The 17,748-nt window shown below is 39.9% G+C and overlaps 1 protein-coding gene across 10 annotated transcripts in view; it reads left to right on the top strand.

Moving 5' to 3' along the window:
- LOC309568217 (myosin-10-like) overlaps nucleotides 1-17,748 on the top strand; it is a 311,346-nt gene that overhangs the window by 227,701 nt on the left and 65,897 nt on the right. For 7 of the 10 annotated variants that reach the window (XM_082273869.1, XM_082273876.1, XM_082273873.1 and 4 more), the window contains 7 exons: nucleotides 1,259-1,351; nucleotides 5,152-5,215; nucleotides 8,784-8,882; nucleotides 11,018-11,161; nucleotides 13,065-13,160; nucleotides 15,695-15,813; nucleotides 15,928-16,080. In XM_082273869.1, the coding sequence (XP_082129995.1) occupies nucleotides 1,259-1,351; nucleotides 5,152-5,215; nucleotides 8,784-8,882; nucleotides 11,018-11,161; nucleotides 13,065-13,160; nucleotides 15,695-15,813; nucleotides 15,928-16,080 (768 nt within the window). The remainder of the gene's footprint in view (nucleotides 1-1,258; nucleotides 1,352-5,151; nucleotides 5,216-8,783; nucleotides 8,883-11,017; nucleotides 11,162-13,064; nucleotides 13,161-15,694; nucleotides 15,814-15,927; nucleotides 16,081-17,748) is intronic. The other 3 variants (XM_082273871.1, XM_082273872.1, XM_082273868.1) reach the window with 1 other exon arrangement.

The raw sequence follows: 17,748 nt of genomic DNA, 5'->3' as shown, positions 1-17,748 counted from the left end.
TGCACGGACTTCACATAATGGAAGTCAATGCAAGTCGCGCCGACTTCGGTCAAAAGTAGTGCAGGAACTATTTTCTAAGTCGGGGCGACTTGAGTCGCTCCTATTAGAACGGTTCCAATTGCACTGAATGGACCGCGACTTGGCAGGCGGCCAAGTCGCCTGACAAGTCGCGGTAGTGTGAACCGGGACTTAATGGTGCCAATTTTATACCAGAAACAATAATGTAATTTTTGAGAAGCCGGGAATTAAAGTGGCAAATGCACCTGCCAATGATCTCAGAAGGATCTGAAACTGATGATGATGATAATGCCATCAAAACAAGCCATGGGCACAGGCCCTTATAGATAAATGGGGGAGTCCAACTCCGCTATTCTATTCATCTGTATTGAGCTTGTAGTTGTGCCTATGAACTGGAGCCCAGCTGCTGATGGAAAATCCAATGTAAATTGGAACTGCCCACTATATGAGGGCTAATTTTGGTTATAATAGATTAGAGGAGGTTGTAACAAGTACTGGGTTTTTGATACAAAGGTACATCTTTACTTTATCTCCATTCTCCTTAACTTACGCACATGGAAAGCAAGCGCAAAAAATTGAGTTGCTGTTGCATGTCTGTTTCTCTAAGGCACCTTTCACACATACGGTCCGTTTGTCCGTTTTTCATCCATCCGTTGATGGATGAAAAACGGACATCAATGCATCTCTATGCAAAAACGGATGACAACGGATGATCACCCATTAACATCTGTTTTCATCCGCTTCCGTCAATGTCCGTTTTTTTTGAACGGGTAAATGCCCTATTTTTCATCCGTCAAAAAAACGGATCGGACGAAAAACGGATGTAAACGGACAAACGGTCTGTTTTTCATCCGTTTTTGCATTGGTAGTGGATAATAAAAAAAAAACTGATGAAAAATGGATGAAAAACTGATGAAAACGGACAAAAAGCGGATGAAAAATGGATGAAAAACAGATGAAAAACTGATACATTTTGACGTGACTAAGCTGATGAACTGAACGGACCATATGTGTGAAAGGGGCCTAACTCACAAATGCAAATGACTAAGGTAAGTCCCCTTTACTGCAGGAACAGCTTTTCTGTTTATATGGTCACTGAGCTTTTCTTGGCAACTAAAAGCATGTAATATCACAGTTTTCTCTTTTATTCCTTTTGTTTTCTCTTTGACTTTTGTTTATAAATGATGTGTTTCTAAAGTACGCCGATATATTATATTGGGCTATATTTGTTTATTCCCAGGGAGAGCTAGAACATCAACTCCTGCAAGCCAACCCAATTTTGGAAGCTTTTGGAAATGCTAAGACCGTGAAAAATGACAACTCTTCTCGATTTGTAAGAAGACACCCCTTTCACTTGTATTAGATTTTCATTTTTAAGAATGTTATACTAAGAAGAAAAATGTATATTTAAACCTCTTTTAAAACATTTTTAAATTTTTATTAGAAATTTTTCAGTTTTACAAAAACAAAAACATATCGAAAATGACACTCGTGTACAAAATTGGACATGAGTAAGCCTTCCAGCAGGCACTTTATAAACATACACTTCAAAGCATCACATTGGTATTCGTAGAGCAAACACAGTAACAAGTCTCTTTTCCAACGGTATCAGGTATACATATGAAAGACTTTGAGAAAAGAACCGCCATGTGTCATATAGAACCGTTCAGTCAATCAGAAAATAGAACAAAGAAGAAAAACAATAAACAAACACATCTGCTTACACCCAATAGCCATTGAGGACATATTAGCGACAAATCCCCTACTCTCATCATAGTGCAAGAGCTCACAACATCTCGGACCAAGATAATATTGGGCCTACCCTATTCTGTGATAGTATAATTAAAACTAATTTAATCAAATTGGTTATAGTTGTACTATCACGGAACAGGGTAGGCCCAATTTTATCTAGGTCCGAGATGTTCCGAGCTCTTGCACTAATTGGTTATAGTTGTACTATCATGGAACAGGATAGGCCCAATATTATCTTGGTCCGAGATGTTCCGAGCTCTTGCACTAATTGGTTATAATTGTACTATCACGGAACTTTTGTATGCCAATATTATCTTGGTCCGAGATGTTCCAAGCTCTTGCACTAATTGGTTATAGTTCTACTATCATGGAACAGGGTAGGCCCAATATTATCTAGGTCTGAGATGTTCCGAGCTCTTGCACTAATTGGTTATAGTTGTACTATCACGGAACAGGGTAGGCCCAATATTATCTAGGTCCGAGATGTTCCGAGTTCTTGCACTGTGATGTAGTAACCTAAGTGAGACCAAAGAGAGAGGGGAACATTTGTTAGGAGTGCCCCTATTTTGATGTACTTGTTTTTCAGTCAATAAGGTGGAGTTTACTTGCAATCACCAGTTATCAAATGTGGGTGGACTGGGAGTTAACAGTCATAGCAATTGTTTTTCGGGCAATAAATAACAAACGTATAATAGGTATTCTTGCCTCAGGTTGGATTTGTTCTTCATCAATATCTCCAAGCAAGCACAAAATAGGAAGTAACTCAAGTTGAGTTTGATATACTCAAAACTATTTTTAGTTTTTGATAGGGAAGGGTTGGAATTGCTTTTGGGTGTTTTTTGCTGTTCGTGTTCCTTTTGGGGAAATTGATTCTTTCTATTAATCCTGCTGACCTTTGTCACTGGGATTGAAAGTGATGGGAAATCCAACATTGTGCAGTTGTCACCACATTTAATGGGACAAAATCTTCTAACACGGACACTGTCTAGTGCCAGCTGTCGAAGAGAGGACTTACCTCCACTTTAGACATATTTTCTTTACTTTTATGTGTCTTGGGAAGGATGTAAAGTGAAATACCCCAAGGGGAGATAGACCGCAAAATAAGTTTTGGTCTTATATATACTTTGAGGAATATAGTAGTCAATTTATTAATGTTTTCACCCAGGAATCACTTAACTTTCACCCAATAGTCACACATTTTTTCCTAATTGAATGTTATGGAAAAACATATTCTTATTGAGTGAAAGTTTTGTAAATCTTGTCTGAAAACATAATAAATATATCCCATCATGTTATCCCCCAAGCAATCATTCTTTTAATTGCATCTGTTTTGTTCAGGCTTTAACAAATTTTTATTTTTGAAAAAAAAAAAATAGAAAAAAGAGTACAAGTAGGACATATAGGCAAAGCAAAAATAATCATGTTAAAAGCCCAAGCAGAGTAAATAATATGTTATATATTGTTACACACTGGTCCTTCTAGTACAGTGGTCTCCAAACTTTCTAAGCAAAGAGTCAGTTTACTGTCCTTCAAACTTCAGAAGGGCCAGACAGTGGCTAGTGGGAGTAGAAAATGCTCAGCGTCAGTTGGAGTAAATAATGTTTAAGGCTTGGTGGTAAGTGGGAGTTATAAAATTACATAGCATTTTTGGTCTGTAGGAGGAGGAGGAGGAATAGTGACTTATCATTGGTATCAGTAGGAGGAATTATACCCTATTGTTAGTTAGTGTCAGTGGGAGGAATAGTGTCCCTTTGTTTGTGTCAGTGGGAGGAATAGTACCCAATTGAAGGTGTCAGTGGGAGGAATAGTGTCCCTTTGTTGTTATCAGTGGGAGGAATAGCGTCCCTTTGTTGTTATCAGTGGGAGGAATAGTGCCCCTTTGTTGGTGTTAATGGGAGGAATAGTGCCCCTTTGTTGGTATCAGTGGGAGGAATAGTGTCTCTTTGTTGGTGTCATTGGGAGGAATAGTGTCCCTTTGTTGGTGTCAGTGGGAGGAACAGTGCCCCTTTTTTGTGTCAGTTGGAGGAATAGTGCCCCTTTGTTGGTGTCAGTGGGAGGAATAGTGCCCCTTTTTTGGTGTCAGTGGGAGGAATAGTGCCCCTTTGTTGGTATCAGTGGGAGGAACAGTGCCCCTTTTTTGTGTCAGTTGGAGGAATAGTGCCCCTTTGTTGGTGTCAGTGGGAGGAATAGTGCCCCTTTGTTGGTATCAGTGGGAGGAATAGTGCCCCTTTGTTGGTATCAGTGGGAGGAATAGTGCCCCTTTGTTGGTGTCAGTGGGAGGAACAGTGCCCCTTTTTTGTGTCAGTTGGAGGAATAGTGCCCCTTTGTTGGTGTCAGTGGGAGGAATAGTGCCCCTTTGTTGGTATCAGTGGGAGGAATTGTGCCCCTTTGTTGGTCAGTGGGAGGAATAGTGCCCCTTTGTTGGTCAGTGGGAGGAATAGTGCCCCTTTGTTGGTATCAGTAGGAGGAATTGTGCCCCTTTGTTGGTATCAGTGGGAGGAATTGTGCCCCTTTGTTGGTCAGTGGGAGGAATAGTGCCCCTTTGTTGGCATCAGTGGGAGGAATTGTGCCTCTTTGTTGGTATCATTAGGAGGAATTGTGCCCCTTTGTTGGTATCAGTGGGAGGAATTGTGCCCCTTTGTTGGTCAGTGGGAGGAATAGTGCCCCTTTGTTGGTGTCAGTGGGAGACCTAGTGCCCCTTTGTTGGTGTCAGTGGGAGACATAGTCCCCCTCTGTGGGTGTCAGTGGGAGGAATAGTGCCCCAAGGGTAGGATAAAGGCAAACAAAGGGCTGCATCCAGCCCTTAGGCCAATGTTTGGTGACCACTGTTCTAGTATATTCAAGAAATTGCCAGCCTGGGTCTGTGTACCAGTACATTAATTAATGAATAAATATAAATGAATATGTGCACCAATCATTTCTGTGCTATCACAACTTTAGTGTAATTGTAATTCGTGGAAGTCCTTACTCCCCCTAGTGGTAGCGCCTGATACTGACACATTTTTATGACTCTTTGTAATGCTTTGGGCTCTAGTCACTAAATATCTCCTCACTAAACTTTCTGTATTCAATATTAGTAGATTCTAAATGAAATAACTCTCTCACTCACATGGTTGATCTTGTTTATAAAATCCTGATTAAAGATAAGCTGAAGATTGCCCAACCAACTCATTGTGTTTCAACCATCGTTTTATCATTGTTAACAGAAGGGTGGAAAATGAATGAAAGCCTCCGTGTAACACCATTGTTTTTATAAATAAGTCTCATTTAATTTATGTCTCCTAAGTGGAACAAGAAGATCTAATCTGTGCTTATAGCTTGTGCTGGCTTGTGTATTTCTATCGCTCCATTATGACTTATTCTTTAATTGAAATCTCCTAGGGCAAATTTATCCGAATTAATTTTGATGTCGCTGGATACATCGTTGGAGCCAACATTGAAACCTGTATCCTTTCAGCCTGCGCATGCTGTTATACTACTGCTTATCTATGCTACATCAGTAACTCTGCTCATTACTCCAGTGAATGGTGCTTTTGGTATATGTAATGAGCAGCCACATGATTTATTTACCAGCCCTGGTTTTTATCCCTTTTGGGGAAAATGCAAAAACCACATTTCTTTTGTTCTCCGAATTGCAAAGATGTGCTATACTCTGTTATTTCGTGTTTACTTGGTAATGTGGGTGACACTTTTTAAGCTTCCTAAGGCCCCTTTCACACTTGTGCGACTTGTCATTCGATTTGGGACTGCAAAGTCGCATGACAAGTCGTATTTAATGATTTCCAATGAGTACCATTCATATCTGTGCGACTTCAAGTCAAGTAGTCCCTGCAGTACTTTGGTATGATTTTAATGCGCTTTCAGGTCCATAAATATAGGCAGTGCTTCAAATACAGTCAAAACCGCGGCTAAAAAATTTGCGGTAAAATGGCACGACTTTTAGGTCACATAAGTGTGAAAGGGGCCTAAATAGTTTATTACTGCAACATTAAAGCTAAACCCCAGGCAAACGGCTAAATACACAGACCGTATATGGGGCTGTTTACCTGCCAAAGATTCTGGCCATTCAGTCCTGGGATTTGCACCACTCTGCCATAGAGCACAGGAGACTTTATGCAGTTAATTAAGATTTGGGGCTCTTTCACACCACATCAGTTGAGCTGCATTTATTTGCTCTGATTAATGCAGTCTCAACACCAGGGCAATTGCAAAGGGAGCATTTGGCTTTTATGTGCCCTGTTCAGACCACAACACTGCCTCAAAGTGGGTTGTTGTACATAAAAATGCAGACATTCTACATTTTTTTGCATTGCTGGGGTGCATAAAGATGAATAAAAGGTCATTTTGTGACATTTCAGTACGTTTAAAAAAAAGAAAAAAAGATAATTAATGCCTTGCTTTGCAACATTGCAAGGCACTGCGTTTTCCTGCTGCTACACAACAGAACATTTTAGTGTGTAGGTTGGTATGAATGAGTCCTTAAAGGTCTTGTCTCTTCCTCAGTCTGTAAAAGGAATAACAGTGGACTGATGAGCTCATCTCTGTCACTTTGCCCTCTCCTCCAATTAGCATAATTCTTGGTAGCACATGAGCACTGCAACGTAACTAAATGTCTTTTTGTGCTGTCCCACCCTCTTGCAGTCTGAGCTGTGCTGTACAGGGGACTCTAAGTGGGAGATACCAAGTCAAATTCATATAATTAAACTGCTTACATTTAGATGCAGTCTTGAGAGGCTTAGCAAATGATAAAACTTTCACACATTCTAAATCAGACTTCTAAACCACACACAGAATTGCACCTGTTCTGCTGTCATCCGTGTTTGGTTGAAGTGAGTACCCATCTATGAGTGATAAATGCCACTTGCCGCCTTTAATTCTAAGTGTGGTTAATAACACCTAAACATTTCTCTATATCTTATCCAATGGTGTATTTTGATTTTGTGGTTCCCTGGGCAAGACTGAAATCTGGCACTCCCCACACCAAAATGTGTCGCATCCCAGCTGCTTTAAAATTGTGCATGCTGGTGCAACGGCAACAAAACGCGTACATTTTACTATCCGTAGGCAATGCTTTAAAAGTCTTTACCACTTTAGATTTACAGAGGGGGTATGGTGCTAGAATTACTGCCCATGGTCTGGCGTTCATAGTAATAGGATGAAAAAACCCCAAGATAAATGGGATTATATAGCGCTTGCTAGTAGGATCAGGATAATCTAAAAGTTTAAAATCAATAATTGGATGTAGTTAAAAGAACTACAACCATATATTATATAACATATGAACCCATCAAAAAAAACATAGTGTTACATATATTATCAATTAACAAAAGGTGTCATATAAGTGCATATTAGTGCCAAGTAAAGTCCATATAAAGTTCATAAGTGACTTGGTGAAAGATAATCCACTTAAGTGCAAAGAAAAAAGTGCAAGTGCTCAGTGTTGGATCCTCCAGTGGTAAAAAAACCAATCATAGGAATTGGCTTCAGGAAAGGATAAGGTGTAAACTCACCAGAAATGGTGGGTCTCAATTACCTTACGGTAGAGAGACCTGTAACGCTTTAGGACCTTCCCGGCCAAAGGAATGGTAACTGCTGGGCTGTATCCCTCATAGACCGAAATCCCCTTCCTGGGCAAATAAGGTCCTCCAAGTCCGGTTAGGGAGAAAAAATATAGCGCCAGATGGTGCAGTACCGTTTAAAACGTTTTTTATTAAAGTTGCTGATCAAACAGATACAAAATAGAGATAAAACATGGTAAACCGCGCCCGCTATTGTGATGTCTGTAGCGTGGAGAGCGGCCTTTAATTCTAAGTGTGGTTAATAACACCTAAAAATTTCTCTATATCCTATCCAATGGTGTATTTTGATTTTGTGGTTCCCTGGGCAAGACTGAAATCTGGCACTCCCCACACCAAAATGTGTCGCATCCCAGCTGCTTTAAAATTGCGCATGCCAGTGCAACTGCAACGAAACGCGTACATTTTACTATCCGTAGGCAATGCTTTAAAAGTCTTTACAGGTTACCACTTTAGATTTGCAGAGGGGGTATGGTGCTAGAATTACTGCCCATGGTCCGGCGTTCATAGTAATACCTCACATTTGTGGGATGATCGCTGTTTGCGTGTGTACGGGACCGACGCGCGCGTGCACTGTAGGACGTGGTCGCTTAAATTTTTTTATTTTATAATTTTTACTACACTGTTGCTATATTTTTTAATCACTTATATTGCTCTCACAAGGAATGTAAACATTCTTGTGACAGCAATAGACATGTTTATGAAGAGATCTGGGGCCTAAATGACCCCAAATCCCTCCTCTGTACTTAAAAGCATTCAAAATAGCAAGATCTGTGTTTTTGAATGCTTTAAATTTTTAAAAACTGCCCGCAGTGGTTTCAGAGTAAACTAGAACTGATGTCGTGCTGTTGCTTCCGGTTTACTGTTACGAACAGCTGATCAAAGCCGATCCCATCTTTGCTCTGCTGTCCGGCCAGCTGGTGGATGCACCACAGTGATTGCTTGGTTCTCCGGGTGGGACGAGAGAGCCGTGGAAGGCAGCGGGGGGAGGGGGTTGTAATAACAATTGAGTGGCTAGTAAGCCGCTCCGTTTGCTACTATGACAGAGCCGACCGCCATCTCCAAAAAAACAATACCAGGTTAATGCCTGCAGCTGCAGGCCTCATTTTGGTACAGGCGCCGCCTCAGGCAAACGCCTTGTTTGCCTCGCGATAGATACGCCCCCTGATCTTATCCAGTGTTTTATGAGCTGATGTTCTATAATTAGGGAGAGTTATGAGAAGGTGGGGGCATCCAATAAGTGGTTTTGTGCCCCCCCCCCCCTATAATTTTAGTATACATAGACATGCACATGAACATTTATGAAACCGACAGTTTGACTTTTGCAGAAGAACAAGACATGACAACAACTTTGAAAAGAATATTATTACAAAGCTCCCGTTTAATTAGGATGTCACCATTACGTTTTCTTGGCACCCCCTTAACTTCATCCTTCAGATTTACTGGAGAAATCCCGAGCAATTCGCCAAGCCAAGGATGAAAGGACATTCCATGTTTTTTACCAGATGTTAGCGGGAGCAGGGGAGCATGTGAAAAGTAAGCTGTTACGTTTTACACATTCCAGAGACTTTAGCCTTGTATAAATTGTGTGATCTCTGGAATACTGTGAATAAGTTAAGTGTATCATTTTTTTGTTCTGTGATGTTCCTCACATTTTAAATGTAATAATGTTATTTACTCTTCGGGTGGAGTCCTGTGTGTAAGATCTGGACACCAAAGCATGTATAACCATAGTTTGGCATTCTGGAGTACTTTGATTGCTGTTTACTGCTTCTTTTCTTTTATTTTTCTATTTCCTGTTTTCTTTTGACATTCTAAATCAACAAAAACCGAGAGGGGAGGGTAAAGTCATGATTTGTGCACCTTTTGTTCATATGGAGTGTTTAAGGTACTAATGAACATTAAAAAAGCTAAAGCTAAAAAATCACATCCAATCCAAACATCTGGAACAAACTGTATCCTCAATATATGATGGCTAATGCATTTTGAGGCTCTGAAGAAGAGGCTAAGCCTTGAAACGCGTAAGCCATCATATATTGAGGACGTTGGTCATGGATACAGTTTGTTCCAGATGTTTAGGATTTTTTATACCTTTGCTTGTGAGTGTATATATACTTTTAACGAATAAAGCCTGTTATTGAGGATAATGCGCTAGGCTAGTGCACCCTTTTGTTTGTTTTTTGACTCTAGCCTAATAGCTGGTAATGTTGGGGTGTACCTGCGCTTAGGAATTATCAAAATTCTTTTGCTGTCAAATATGTGCTCCATACTAAATCAGTGAAATTGCGGGCTGCTGCTGATAAAAAGGATGCAAATTCCTTACTCAATGAAATAAATATATACTTATCGGTGCTGCTCTCTGTGTGAAATATAAAGTGCTCAATGTTTAAATAAATATACAGTATAAAACTTATCAAAAATATCAATACTGTGTTGGACTTGTGGCATTCTACAGATGATGATCCTTATATTTCCAATGTGCAAAAGAGATCATACATATATTATATTAATCAATATAAAGTGCTATTCAATATACATATAAAGTGCAAGCCAATTCGAAATAAATACAAAGTGCCACATGCCACATTCTAAATAAATACAAAGTGCCACATGACAAAGCCAGTTACAATATGATGTACTGGTTAAATATAAAACTAACCAAATGTGCACAAAGTGCTAAATAGTGTACCAGTACATCTGTAATATGCTGGTTAAATCCTGTTCCGCTGATATATATATATATATATATATGTATATATATATTTATTTCTAATAGCTGGTGTCATACCTTATTATATGGGCAGCACCATGGCAACCGCGGATCAAACAGAGGCTAAGATGGCAGTTTTTGGCTGCAAAGGATAGTTTAGTTGCACTTTAAGAAACACTGTGGTAGTCAGTAAGTACCAATACTTGTCATTTCGTTTGAATATAAAAACACTGTTTCTAGAACATGCGGGTTAAAGGATAAGTTCACTTTTTTTCTGTTTCAATCTGTTCATTCAGTTTTCAAAATAACAGTATAAACAATACAGTTTAATGCAATATGTGATACCGTTCAGTTCTCATAAACCATAAAGAAGCATTTATCAACAATCGCATATTTAATGAGTAAGGAATTAAGGCAGGAATCCATGGGAACCCATCAGTGAATGTCAGGGACTGCACCGAAGTGGTCCACTATGATGAGACCTATGATGCAAGACCTGTTTGGTTGTGTTCCAAAGAGAGGCCACCCAATGGGCCTTACAGCCATCCAATATTATATGTTCAGTGGGGGGGTCAGGCAGAACTACAACAGCCCACCGCAGCACTAAGGCAAACTTTGGTCATAATAATGAATCTATAAGAAACCTAATGGCCACCAAGTCATTTAGATCTAAACATATTAGCTTACCCTGGAAAAAAATGTATACTTGATGCAAATTACATAAAAAAGGAAAACTAGTGGTTGAAGTACCAGTGGAAATAGTGATACTATAGGCCGGTCTTCTCATAGGAATGACTGATGAATAGCAACACAAATAATTCCTAATATCAAAAAAATGATTATCTGCCTTTGACCCTTACATCATAAAAATATACCTATTATTTTTCTTCTAACATTATTTTATTATGCTTTTGACTTTATTGTTGCAGCTGATATAGTGTTCTGGTTTTCTCTCTTCTAGCTGACTTACTTTTGGAGGGCTTCAACCAGTATCGCTTTTTATCTAATGGAAACGTCACCATTCCAGGACAGCAGGACAAAGAGATCTTCCACGAGACAATGGAGTCCATGAAAATCATGGGAATTAGTCATGAAGAAATCATGTGTAAGTAACAGGTTGTCCCCATTTTGATGACAATGGAATGTTGTTCAGCGTTACGTATTGAAAATTTGCCATTATTGAGAACTTGGAGGGAGAGAATATGTATTGCTTATGCATGTGGCAAAAATGATTGCTGCTGTCATGTAAAGGAGTTTTGCAATACAGGGACATGTATTAGATTGTATTTAAAAAAAAAATAAGAAATACATTATAAACACAGTAAAAGTGTGAATTATAAATGTTGCAGTTTCTTACTTTGTAATTTATACCTGCTGGATACATGGCAATACATTTTCTAGAAGAGATTGTGTGTTTCCAAAAAAAAGTAAATAGGACTTTATAGGTTTTCACAAGAAAGTCTTTTATGGCTTCTTCTTATTAAAATAAAAATAACATATTTATAGATATGCATTAAAAGACATTAAAAACATTCAAATGTAAAAGGCATAATCATCACTATTCGTTCCTATAGGTCCGTTCATTGCATCTGTATATCTCTAAACAAAATATTCATATAGGGGTTGATTTACTAAAAGCAATTAGGCTGTTCACTTTGCAAGTGAATTTTCACTTAGCTTAGTAAAAATGTAAAAATTTCACTTTGCAAAGAATACCCAATCACGTGGAAGAAAAATACAAAAAAAAAAAAAAAAGAATACTTACATTAGGAATATTAAAAAATAAGCAAAAAAATGTAAATTGTATAGTTTGTAATTTCACTAAATGCAATAACCCCAATTGGCAAACTAAGAAAATATCTACAATCTGATTGATTATATTGAGTAAGGAAGAACATCATTATGAGAAAGGTGGATACACAGTATGCTTAAAAATTACCAGAAGTAAAGCATACAACTCATAATCGGAAAAAGTTTAAAGCCTAAGTGTAGCTAAAAAAAAAAAAAAAAAAAATCAGCACAAGGTACATAACTTACAGGCAATATTATGTACTGATACTTCTTCTGTTAGTAGAAATCCTTCTCTGTCCATGACCTCCCCCAGCCCTGCTGCTGTAGTCTTATGCCCAGTACACACGATCCGAAAATCGGACGACGCTCCGTCCGTTTTTGTTTGGTTGCTAGGAACTCTCAATTATATTCGCAAATGGGAGAGGTTACTTACGATACGAATTTTCTCGGACGATGATTCAAAAGCTTCCGGTATGCGTAACCACTCCGTAGCGTGTGAGGGGAAATTATCTCTACTGCTCATGCGCTGTCTACTGCTCACCATTTTTTTTGGACGAACAACATACTGATAATACGATTATCGTACGATGTGTTATAATACGATCAAAATTTTTATGCTTGCACGACCGGATAATATCGGGCGAACTGTCGTGATCGCCTGTCGTAAGCTGTGTACTAACGATCAGATTATCGTCCGATCTTTTCACAAGCGATATTTTTCGTCCGATTTTCGGATCGTGTGTATGGGCCATTACAGTGTGGTGTGGGTTAAGACAACTGAGGGGTTGTCACAGGCTCTTATCAAGGGCTACTATAGTCAGGCTCTGCTAAGAGCCTATGACAGCCCCTTAGGGGTAATAACCCAATGGAAGATTACGGCGGTGGCGGTGGGGGAGGACATGGATGGAAGAGGAATCAGCACAAGGAGCAGAAGTTAAGTCCCTGGTGCTGATTTTCTGTTTTTTAAACTTTAACAGTAGCTTGAGTCTTCCTCAAGGCATGTTTGTGCTGCGTGTGTGTGTTGCAGCCCGCCCTTTTGCTGCTGCAAATATGTGTTATATGGACGGCAAGAGATTAGGAAATGTAAAACAATTCTAACCAAAGAATTTTTTTTTAACTAAAATAAATATGTAACATAAGTGAAATGCTAATTTTATATACAGTTGGGATTTTAGTGAGCATCTCTTAATTATTTTGTTTTAATGTCTTTCACCTAGCTATGCTGAGGATGGTATCGGCTGTTCTCCAGTTTGGCAATATTGTCTTTCGGAAGGAGAGGAACACAGACCAAGCATCCATGCCAGATAACACAGGTGTGTCATTCTTTACTGATATTGTATTGCATATCCCCCTGTGACCTCCTGCATTGTCTTTAATTGATGTCACAGTGGATTAAATTGCATATCAACAATACAAGCTGTCATACTTATCTGCATGCTTTTAGAGTTTGCCTGAACAAAACAATGAATCCAAATTCACTAACATCGATCTTAGCACATTCAGATGTGGACAGATCCTATTGCAAAGAAGATCTAAATGTTTACTGTATGATCATTTTCTTATAAATCATGCAGTGTGAATGTACTGTGCTCCACTTAGAATTGTATAGGTTTTTGTATTTCGGGGGACTGCATTCCCCCCAGCTACAATGAAGAGAGTTTATCAAACAGAAAAAGCCAGGAATTGGAGTAGCTGGACATGGCAAATCTGTTTCTATCTTTCATTTACAAAGCTTAAAGTGGTTATAAACCCATACATATACCCAGTGAAGTGACTATCCTCAGGTGATACACAGAGATGAAACAAACCCTCATACATAGGTTGTATCTGTCTGTCTGCAGTCTTTTTTTCCTCTTCATCTGTTCAAAGTGCTGAATTTATAGGCTTGTCTGAGAATTTAGAAAAAGGGAGTTGAGGAGCTGAAGTTACACTCTGCATAGCTCAGTGAGAAGAGTTCTGACAGCTGATTGGTGCGAAGGGACACACCTCCTCCACACAGCACACAGAGCTGAGGCTGTCAATCAGCTGGAGCTCCCTCCCCCATCACCATTTTTTTTCTTGGTGTCAGGAAAACATGTCAAAAGTGATTCATGCTGATAGCGGAGGAACAAAGCAGCAGACAGAAATGACGAGACAAATACACACTATAGAGGGATATGCTTTGTTCATATTTCATGCCTGAGGTTTACAGCCACTTTAAAGCAGAACTATGCACAAAACCGTTACAATTTAGGGCATGCCTTAAATGATAACTGTCACGGTTGCTTGTTCTCTCTACTGAACTGTAAAGCCAATGACTGATCACGTGCAGAGCCATGGCAACTGCAGATCAAACAAAGGCTACGATGGCGACTTCTTTTTCTGTAAAGGATAGGAGGGTTTAGTTCCACTTTAACTGAGGCTGATTGGTTCTGTGCACAGCTGCACTGGTTTTGATAAACTCCCCCCAATGTATGTTCATTGTACAGTGTAAAACATGTTCCACCCCAATGACCCGACACTCTTGTGTATTTCATTCTAGCTTATGTATTTCATGTTATCTTATCCTATGTATTTCAGGCTTCTGATATGCGTGCCAATAGGTGCAACTCACAAAGCTGTTGAGCCCTTTCTTGTAGGACATTTTCTTGATATTGATTCTCACAAAGCTTCTATCTGTAAAGGCTCAATTCACTAAGGTGTATAACAAGCTTTATATATTGACACTGAAACATGTACAAACAAGGGAGGTTTGGTGAATTACCCAAAGTATACAGTGCCTTGAAAAAGTATTCATACCCCTTGAAAATATCCACTTTGTGTCATGTTACAACCAAAAAGGTAAATGTATTTTATTGGGATTTCATGTGATAGACCAACACAAAGTGGCACATAATTATGAAGTAGAAAGAAAGTGATAAATGATTTTCAGATATTTATTTGTAAAAAAATTTGAAAACCATTTATAATTTTCCTTCCACTTCACAATTATGTGCCACTCTATGTTGGTCTATCACATAAAATCCCAATTTTTTTTGGGTTGTAACATGACAAAATGTGGAGAATTTCAATGGGTATGAATACTTTTTCAATGCACTGTATGCTTCCCCGTCCAGGATTTGTGGAAAGGGTAACTTGGCTTCTGCCAAGGATTGTCAAATTTTAAGGAGTACACAGGCTTTAATTTGTAATCTTGCATCCTATCCTATTTCTGTCTTATGCAAGCTTGTTTTTACTGCTCCCAGCCACTTTCCTTTAAGTTGCAAAGACAATGGAGGAGGTATACATATGCCACAGCTGTGATAGTTTGCATCATTGCACAGCAAAAATAATCCCTGCTGTTGTTTTCGGCAGACCTTTACTTTCACGGACTGTATACCTGTATAGAACAATGTGATCATCTGGGTTCTAAAGCCCTGTACACACTGGCTGAATGTTGGGAGACAACGGGTGGTTCAAAAAAGAAACGTCTGACATTCGGCCCGTTTGTATATCAGTCTGTCCGACAGAAGCTGGCCGGCTTCTGCCGGACCTGCATGCTGAAAAACCAGCAGCCGACGACTCCCGATCAGTACTCTCAACCAATGGCAGAGAGCACTGATCAGAGTGTTCTGACGGGGGGGGGCCGTCTCCCTATCAGAACACAACAGCTCATCGGGGGAAACCTCTGAACTAACTTTGCATGGTTAGTACAGCGGCTCCAACTGGAGCTGTCAGTTTTTTTTCGTGCAGCCAGCTGGATTGCATGAAAAATTGTAGTGTGTACCCGGCTTTAGGGACAACATAGTAAAAGTGCCTTTATAATCTCTGTTCATCAACACTTCCATTGGTTGGTAGTTTGAAATATATTTTTGCTGCCTTTATGTAGCCGCACAGAAACTGTGCCATCTTTTGGGACTCAATGTGACAGAGTTTACACGTGCCATCTTGATGCCGAAGATTAAAGTTGGCCGTGATTACGTCCAGAAGGCACAGACTAAGGAACAGGTGAGCTTTGTTAAATTCATATTATTTATTATAAATGGCATCACTACATTTTACATACCCCACACAGGGATTTACTTTACACTGACAGCGATGTCTGCATTTTTTCCTCTACAGGCTGACTTTGCTGTGGAGGCACTTGCTAAAGCGCTCTACGAACGGCTTTTCCGCTGGCTGGTCCATCGCATCAACAGAGCGCTGGATAGGACCAAGCGACAAGGTGCATCATTCATAGGGATCCTGGACATAGCTGGCTTTGAAATATTTGAGGTAAACTTAAAGGTTTGATAGATTAATTTTATTCTTAGTAGTGCTCCTCCAAACTGAGGTGTAACACCCTGCTGGTGCTCCCGGGGATTACAGGGATATCGACATGAAAAGTGACTCATCCAATGAGAGGTGAACATTAACCACTTCAGCCCCGGAACGTTTTACTCCCTTACTGACCAGGCCTTTTTTTACGATACAGCACTGTGTTACTTTAACCGATAATTGCACGGTCGTGCGACACTGTACCGAAATAAAATGTATGCCTTTTTTTCCCACAAGCAGAGATTCTTTTGGTGGTATTTTATCACCCCTGTGGTTTTTATTTTTTGCGCTATAAACAAAACTAGAGTGACAATTTTGAAAAAAAAACAAAACAATATTTTTTACTTTCTGCTATAAAACACATCCAATAAAGAAAATGTAAAAAATCTAATTTTCTCCTCAATTTAGGCCAATAAGTATTCTGCTACATTTGCGGCAGACAAATCGGACACCTAACTGACACTTTTGACATTTTTCTGGGGACCAGTGACATTATTACATTGATCAGTGCTAAAAATATGCACTGTTACTGTACTAATGACACTGGCAGGGAAGGGGTTAACATCAAGGGCGATAAAATTGTTAAATGTGTCCCTAACTGTGCTTGCTAACTGTGAGGAGGTTGCTCTGACGGGGGGAAGACAGAGATCCGTGTTTCTGGTTAGCTTTCCCCTGAACGTCTGGATGAGTTCACCAGGAATGGGAGCGGGTACTTGTCAAAACCAGGTACCCGCTCCACCTGAAAGGTGCTAAATGTGGCAGCAAAGGGGGGGGGGGGGGGAGTAGCCAAATAAGCGGCGCTTCCCCTTTTGGGTGAAGCCCCACTTTAAGGTGAAAAAACCTTCCGTGCCGCAGCTTCCCCTAAACCTCTTCTTTTTCTTACCTGAGCCCGATCCGATCTAGCAATGTGCACAAGTGCAGCGGCTCCAGGCGTTTTCTCTCTCCTCATTGGACAGATTAATAGCATGAGGAGCCATTGGCTCCTGCAGCTGTCAATCAACTCCAGTGACACGGGAGCAGGAGGCTTTAATACATACTGATTAATAATGATTACATAGCACCTGTTTGTGTAAATGTAGCTGTCTAGTTTTGCTTTTCTACCCCCTGTGCTGCATTGATGTTATTGTAGATGGGAAATAATGATGACAGCATACTGGCTCCATGTGTAGTTCCAGTGTGCAGGAATGTTTTTTATAGTGAGGCATAATTAAAGCTTTTATAATCGGAGGAGCACAGCAAGCCATAGAGGCCACAGATTAGGACCTACTCAGCTCATGGCTCATCTGTGTCTTTAGGTTCCGACAGAGTCACAGAAGCATTCATTTCCCAACAGTGGCGTGAAACCAGTAAGTTACTGTCCCAGAACTAGCAAATGGATCAAGAAATGACTGCTTCCATGGGAGCCTAAGTACACAGGCTATTGGCACCTGCTGCTATCAATCACAGCCAGTGACAAGAGAGCGGGGGGCAGGGCCGTGTCCCACTGTCTATGGCAATGGATGCAGACAGTAAGGCCTAAACCTCGTACACTCCATTGTTTTTTTCCGTTTAACCCAGTGGGTTAAAGGAAAAAAAAACCTCACAGCTCGGTTCGGAGCCGCTGTACTAACAAGCCGATGTTAGTGC

Source organism: Pelophylax lessonae, assembly GCF_965119305.1.
Source record: "Pelophylax lessonae genome assembly, chromosome: 12".
NCBI lineage: Eukaryota > Metazoa > Chordata > Amphibia > Anura > Ranidae > Pelophylax > Pelophylax lessonae.
The sequence above is the reverse complement of the archived record's forward strand: the minus strand, read 5'-3'. Positions and strand labels throughout refer to the sequence as shown.